The sequence below is a fragment of the Capsicum annuum genome, chromosome 3, assembly GCF_002878395.1.
Source record: "Capsicum annuum cultivar UCD-10X-F1 chromosome 3, UCD10Xv1.1, whole genome shotgun sequence".
NCBI classification, from domain to species: Eukaryota; Viridiplantae; Streptophyta; class Magnoliopsida; order Solanales; family Solanaceae; genus Capsicum; species Capsicum annuum.
The window spans coordinates 5,738,390-5,746,432 of NC_061113.1; the positions used below are offsets into that span (position 1 = coordinate 5,738,390).

General features: G+C 36.0%; 1 protein-coding gene across 1 annotated transcript; it reads right to left on the bottom strand.

The window, feature by feature from the left end:
* Window positions 1-1,189: 1,189 nt before the first annotated feature.
* Window positions 1,190-2,272, bottom strand: LOC107864286 (histone acetyltransferase KAT6B). The gene has a single exon (XM_047408097.1). The coding sequence runs from the start codon at window positions 2,270-2,272 to the stop codon at window positions 1,190-1,192; it is 1,083 nt and encodes a 360-aa protein (XP_047264053.1).
* Between the last annotated feature and the right edge of the window lie 5,771 nt (window positions 2,273-8,043).

Here is an 8,043-nt window from a genome sequence, read left to right on the forward strand (position 1 = left end):
AAAGATGTTGATAGAATTCTACGACTGCTTTACCAACCTCCCCGTCACCTTCTATCCAGGTTTCATCATTCTTAATTCTATGTATTTGGAGAAATTTTCTCCTACCTTTGACAATAGAGTGAAACTATTTTGTGTTTTCATCACCCTCCAAATTCCATTTGAGATTTACCTTTTGTCTCCAGAAAGTGTCAACATGTTTATGTTGAGTGATCAATTCAGCTTTGATTCTATTCATGTTCATTCTATCTGTTTCATTGAGAGAATTCATATATTTCTGTTCACTTTGTGAGGTTTCTTCTTCAAGCTGTTGAGATTTCTCAAAGATGTTCCCTATTTTGTTTTTTGACCAAATGCTCAAAGCTTTACTAGTATTCTTCATTTTCTGATGGACTTGCCAGAAGATATTCCCCTCTGATTGATTATTCCAATTGTTCCTGAAAATCTCCTAAAAATCTTCAAAATCAACCCAGAAATTTAAGAATCTAAAATATTTTATATAGGTGTAGCTATTTTTGCCAAACGTGATAAACAATGGACAGTGATCCGAGCCAACTCTGGGAAGATGTTGAACACTACTATGGGAGAAATAGTCTCTCCAGGAGGTGTTGCAAACCATCCTGTCCAATCTTTTCCAGATTATAGCCTGCTCTTTCCTCTCACTACACCATGTATAGTTGCTACCAGTATAGCCGATATCAGTAAGATCATAATCATTCAAACACTCCATGAAAGGAATATTTTTGCTGAGTTTATGAGGGTTGCCCCCTAATTTTTCCTCCATACTTAAAATACTGTTAAAGTCACCAGTGACCGCCCATGGGGAGTTAATAGTAGAAGCTAAGACCCTCATATGCATCCATAGGTCCTCTCTGCCAGCAGCTTTGGATTTGGCGTAAGCTATTGAAATATACACGGTTTGATCTTAGTGTGAATTCCACAAGTAGTCATCTGATCTTCACTAGAATGAATAGTGCAATCAAGTTCCTGCTTCCAAAAAATCTAAATCTTGTTACTGCAATTTGCAAAACAATTTTGCATACCAAGAATATTTTTGTACATATCTATTTTAGTCTCTTTGATGAGAGTTTCTTGTATAGCGACTAAAGAAATCCGATGAGTTTCAATCAAGAATTTAAGTCTCTCAGTCGAGGCATGAGACTTCATGCCCCTAATATTCCAATTGAGTACTCTAATCATGAAAAGTGAACTTGGATGGTTTTTGTTGATCCACTTTTTGGTTTCTGATATTTGGATTGATTTGGCTACTATGGTCCGTCTTGGTCTTCTGAGGTTTCCTTTGAGCAGTCTTCTTTTCTGTATCAGCCTCTTGACCTTTTATTCCCAGTTCTTTTCTTCTAATATTGATAAAAACCTTTTCTTTTTCCTGTATTTCCCCTTCTTCCTCTTCCTCATCCTCTTCCTCCTCTGATGAGCCATCTGATGAATTCTCCTCCTCCTCTTCTTCTTCTTCTGCTGATGATGATGAAGTCCTATCAGCCCACTCATCTTGAGAATTTGATTTAGTTCCTTCTAGATCCTTTCCTTCCTCCACACTGTTTTTTGGTTTTGATTTACTTGTACTGGTCAGTAGCTCTTCTTCATCCTCCATTAGTTCATCAAAACTATTCCGGGTGATATCGGCTATGGCTTCTTCACTAATTTTGTTATGTTTGTGACTCCTTTGTGAAGATCCAAATTTGTTGTCGGGCTTTTTTCTACTTTTCCAACTGCCCACTACCTTCCATTCTCCATCGAATATGTCAATTTGGAGCTCTTTTTTGTCTTTAATAGCAATCATCTTGTTAGTATTTAGTTCCATGGACTCTTTTTGAATACCATTCTCACTGTTGAAATCCATATTGTTGCCTCTTGTTTGCTCTTTTCCTTCTTCTATCTGAGCTTTGTCGGAGGTGCTAGTATTGATGCTTTTGGAGGTGTCATGGATCACATTTTGTTTACAAGGCTGTTGTCCTTGCTCTTTTTCCAAATTTACCACCCTTGTAGTATCTTCTTGATTTACAAATCCAGCTGCAGATGTGGGATGAGGCTTGTCAACACCAAATATGCTACCTGTAGGTTTGTAGAATAGTTTTGGTGGTTCACTACTTCCCCTGAATGTCCTTCTATTAAAATCAATTTTCTTTTGCATTTCTCTTCCCCTGTTTTGATTTCCAGCAGGCCCATCCTGATTTTTTATAGTACTCCCTGGCAGCTCAGAAGATACTTGAATAATTCCTTGTTGATTTTCCTGTTGCGCCTCTTTCTTTTCCATTTCTCTTTTCTTCTCCAAAACTCGACAGTTGGCCAAAGAGTGCCCTAGCTTTCTACAGTGTTTGCAATATTTGGGAACATTTTCGTATTCAATCTTTTGTGAGTAACCTCTCAAAGGATAATTTACATCTTCTGTGCCCACCCTTGTTTTAGTTAAATGATCTGATTTTTTAGTATTTGTCTTCCTCCTCTATTAATTCATCCTATTTAATCTAAAAAATAAGGTAAAAAAAAAAAAGATATAATGGTTGTCTTCTATTCTTCCCCAAAACGTTTCTTTTCCCATAATTTTCTCCTAATAAATTGTTGCCTTTCCTTTTTTTTCACCTACGATCTATACCTAGTAAATACTTATACTATTAACTATTAACAAAAAAATTAACTACAACATAAATATCATAATATATACCATTTTTTATAGGCACAGTACATAAACATGTCCTTTAACTTGGATTCAAATCACATATATGACCCCCAACTTTAGATACGCACAAGTAGACACCTAAACTTGTACAAAGTTGAGCAAGTAGACACACACGTCCTATGTGGCGTCCCACATGTTCTTGTCCTCCATGGCATCCTACGTGTATTAGGACACATAGAACGTATGTCTATTTATTCAACTTTATACAAGTTTAAGTGTCTACATGTATACACCCAAAGTTGAACGTCATAGATGTAATTCGAGGTCAAGTTAAAAGACATGTTTATGTATTATGCCTTTTCTATATATCAAATAATACATACTATTACTAAGGTACCATAATCTATACCAAATATGAACCATAATGCAACCACAGATTATACACATTAAATACGTATTTTATTCATAAATGATTGACAAAGTATTTTTTGAATTAGATTTATTTGTTATTAGGCCCAGATTTGGTTTATCAAGCTGTCGAGAAGGTTAAGGTTATTCGAGAGAGGTTGAAAACTGCTCAGAGTCGCCAAAAATCCTACTCAGATAGGAGGCGTAGGGACTTAGAGTTTGAGGTAAATGATTGGGTATTCTTGAAGGTGTCACCAATGAAGGGTGTCATACATTTTGGAAAGAAAGGGAAACTTAGTCTCCGTTATATTGGTCCTTACCAGATTTTGAGGAAAGTTGGAAAGGTTGCCTATGAGTTAGATTTGCCCATGGAACTGTCCTCGATTCATCCGGTATTTCATGTATCCTTACTTAGGAAGTATGTGGGTGACCCTACTCTTATAGTCCCGACGGAGAGTGTTGGTATAAAAGATTCATTGAATTATGAAGAAGTTCCCATTAAGATATTGGATCGTCAAGTTCGCAAGTTGAGAACAAAGAAAATTGTTTCGGTAAAAGTGTTGTAGAGAAATCAAAAGTTTGGGGAAGCTACTTGGGAATCAGAAGAAGATATGAAGGCAAGATATCCTCACCTATTCACTTCTCAAGAGGAAGGCAACGAAGGTAATAATGAAAATCCTTACTCATGATATTCCATAAATTCTTATTCTTAATTTTTTTTTCATGCCCCATAGTACGCCTATACTAAATCGTGCTTATGTCTATTGTTGTTTGTTCATAATTTGTATTTATATTCTCTTGGTGAGTTCTTTTTTTGGAGTTTCGGAGTTATGGTGAGAAATATAATCATAAGAAAAGTTCAGTTCCTAATGCTAGTGTGATGGGTTTTACACAAATATATAACCTTCATTCGAGGACGAATGAACCCAAGGGGGAGATAATGTAACATCTCACAATACTCTTCTTATCCCAATTAATTAAAAAAAATTATTATTTATTTTATTCATTGATTTCCAGCAAATAGCATATTGCCTTTTACTTTCCAGCAAAGGTCCATTACTTCTCACTTTCTCTTCAAGTTGTCCGCCTTTTAAGTTGTCTGCCTCTTTAGGTTGTCTATTTACCTTCTTGTATTTAACCATTGCTTCATCCACAAATTTCACAATGTAATATCATTGCACAACAATCCTAATCACCTCTCAAACTCAACTTCTAAGAAGCTCCATAGAATTGGCTCAAGGGATCAAGCTTAGTTCCTCCTTGCGATCCAAAGTCCTTTAAACGTTTAAGGTATGTAGAATCATCCCTTTACATCTGTAAGTTTTGTTGTTTCTTTCATAATCCTAACATGTCTAGTTTTCCGTAAATCAACATTTCTTTAGCTTCATCCATTTTGTTAGTTCTTTAAATATGTTTTCTGGGAATCTGGAAATTCACTGCAGATCATAACTACCTATTCAATTCGTTTTGTGAAAATCATCAAAGCTTGTTTAGATAGAAACATTAACTTCTTTTGTATCACAAGTTGATATTGATTCCAGATTGTGTGTTGACATGCCAAATCTCTGTAAGTTAAACCAGTGTGTGTAACTGCTAGTACGGTTTTGGTTGTATCTATTCTTCTCTGGTAATCGGTAACAGAACTAGCAAAACTTATCATGACAAAAATAAACTTGCAAAAAGATATGAAAGCTGTGAGAGCACAACTCTTTATCTAGGAAAAATATTTAAGGAACCTAATTCTCAACAAAGTAATAAGAATAGTCACCAATTACAGAATAATTAGTGTACGAAACTACTGCATCCGTGGGTTCAATTGGACAAGCTTTCAATGATCTACCTTCTCTGTTACATCTCTTTTTATTTGCTCAATTAGTGTCTCTATAAGCATGTTTACTTTTCATGAAATTTTCCAGCTCCAAATTGTCTAAAACTGGAACATATAATTACTCCCATAATGTGTGGTCACAATTCCCTTTGATCTGTTTCCAGTGAATTCTCTTAAAAGCTTTCTAAAGCCTGCTATTCCACCCTCTTGGACATGAACGACCATAATTGCCATAGCTTCAAGTAACCTATTTTGTGAGATCACAGTCAGCAAAGTTGTAAGACAAGTCTCACAAATCTACCTATTCCATAGGTTATAATTAATATCATCAATCTAGTTAGGTGAACTAGCATATGTAAGTCATATTCACAAATTATAGCATAGCGAACCATGAAATTAACTATCATGCCTCTCCAATAATGATGTTAGCTTATGATTATGAACCTATTACAGAATACTCCCTATATGAGCCCTGAAGTGGCAATACATAACCATAAGCCTAAAAGGCTAAATTGTGAGCATGAGCCTAAAAAGGCTAATATCTTCTTTCAAGAACTAATAAAATAAATAAGATAACTTCATGAGCATAAGGGAGTTAGTTAGCTAACCGTGAAGGCATAGGTTGAAACGACAAACGCCCGAAACTATGTTTGCCAACATAGGATAGAGATCATTCCGCAAGTCGGATACTCTCTTTTCTTTCATGTGTCCCGAAAAGGGGCTAACCATGGATACTTGCTAGAAAATTATGTCATGTCACGTCCTATGCCCGGCAATGCATAGGACGGCTTAGCTGATCGAGCCGAGATCAGACTCCATGCGTTCACATGGTGGTTTATGACGGTTCACTACTTTCTCCCACAAATAATCAAAGGAATTGAATCTATCTTACTTGGTCAAATATAAATTATTTTATATTCTTGTTCCTTTTCATTTGCTTTCACTTATATTTAAATTTTATTGTCATTTCTAATCTTTTGTTGTATTATCCTTCTGAAATGGCTTTACATACCAATACATTCCACGTATTGACCGCCTTTGGCGCTACATTGTTTCATGAGGTAGGTTCTAGCGCTCAAGTTCACGGTCAGGTATCTCATTAGGATCTCTATCTTCTGCTATTGGTGAGCCTCCTTCCCACCAAGAGGTCGGACGAGATATGATGATTATTATATATTTTCTTTCCTTTCAGTATTGGTACTTCTTAGAGGCTTCACAGGCTGGTGTAGTTGTCAAATAACCTTTGTAATTTTTAGTTTTCATTTATCATAACTATTGGTATTTTGGAACATTATGCGGTATTAATTATATTGGGTGAAGTTTTATCTCTTCAGAAAATCATGATTGAACTCTATGTTATTTCCGCTTTATCAATTTAAAATAGAAGTTGCTCAGATGATATACCAGAACGTTCGCCCGTACTAGCTATAGTATCGGGTGCGTGTCATGTCTCGGGCCTCGGCTCGGGGCGTGACAACATTCTCCCTTTATTCCAAACTACGTGTCACTTTAACAAAAGATAAATAGTCCAAAAATAAGAAGTCGGTTTTTTCCCACTTATATTAATAAGTGAGAAAAAATCGATTTCTTATTTTTGGACTATTTTTCTTTTGTTAAAGTGACAAAAGAAAAATAGTCCAAAAAAAAATATTAAACCCTAGTCCTACAAAAGTCTCCCCGAAATAATGACTAATATCAATACTTTTCCCAATGATAAACCCGTTTGCAAATCATGGAGTTCTCTAATCAAAGATCCTCAATTCACCAAGCACCACTATTACCTGAACCAAATTTTAAAGGCCTTCAAAATGGACCGATACTGCTCAATTGAAGACTCAATTATTGAGTCTTCGTCAGTAATCACTCACCAATTACGCATAAATTTTGTGAATTCGTGCGTCGATGTTTTTCTTCTAGCTACAGAGTTTTCTGACAAAATTGTTTTCTGGAACCCTGAGAACCTCAGAGAATCAACAACAATCCGCTTTCCCTTTCTGATCCCAAATAAGATTCAAGATTTGCTCTGGGAGAGCGCATTTTTTTGGCTAAATTTTCAGGGTTCTCATTTTATGGTACACTTAGTTTGGAAGTTTCGAGTATGAGTAACATTAGATCGACAAGTTATTCGTGGAGAAAAATGTTGGAAATTGAGGAACCAGGTCCTCTGTTCCTTAGGAAGGGTAGTAAAGATTTTTTGTTTTACAGGAGTGATAAGAATGAATATGTGGTTTATGATTCAAAAACTTGAGAGTTGAATGAAGTCACTGTAACACCTTGCATTTCAGGCTAGAACGTAAACTGTCATTTTTATGCGTAGATGTTCCAAAAACCATAAATCTGATGTAAATATAGTGTGTTAATCCATTATGTAGTGTGGGAATCTGGTTGATCATGAATTGAGATTATAGAGCCCTTAACTCAAGGATGAGTTGAAAGTTTTCCTATCATTCAAGTTTTAGTGAGCATCAAAATATGGGTCAACTTCAATCGGACATAACTTTTTGTACATAACGAATTAGAGGGCCTACTATATATCAACTGAAAGGTCTTGAGTCCTCTTTCCAACGCCACCAATTTTACCTAAATCCGATATCGAGGTAAAAAGTTATAACCATTTTGCAGTGAGCCATCCAAACTACCAAAGTGTGACGGGAAGGCCGACGGACCGTCGCCCAAACCGTCGCAACTGAGGTAGTAAGCCCATTTTCTGGCCATAAAGTGACGGTTTGAGGGACGGTCCATCCCTGGGGTGACGGTTTGTCGCCCAAACCGTCCTGCACCTCCATATAGCGATCTAAAGTTGTTCTTAAAGGGATTTTTGGATCATTTCCACCCTTTTCAACACTTTATTACATTAAATCAAAGCACATAACTCCTCATTCATCTATAACATCAAAACTAGGGGTTTTTTTCCCAAGAACAAGGAATCAAGAATCAACCTTTAAGTTCAAGTTTTTCAAGGAACAAACCAAGATCTAAGTCTCTTTAAACCAAGTAACATAAGGTACATGGTGTAGACAAGTAATTTTGCCCCCCTCAAAAGTTCGATTTTATTCATTTTTACCTTATCATATCATGTACCCTCACCCACGTGATTACATCCCACAAAAATACAAAAAAAGTAACTCTCAACAAAATCCCTAACAAACTTTTATTCTTTTTAACATCCTAA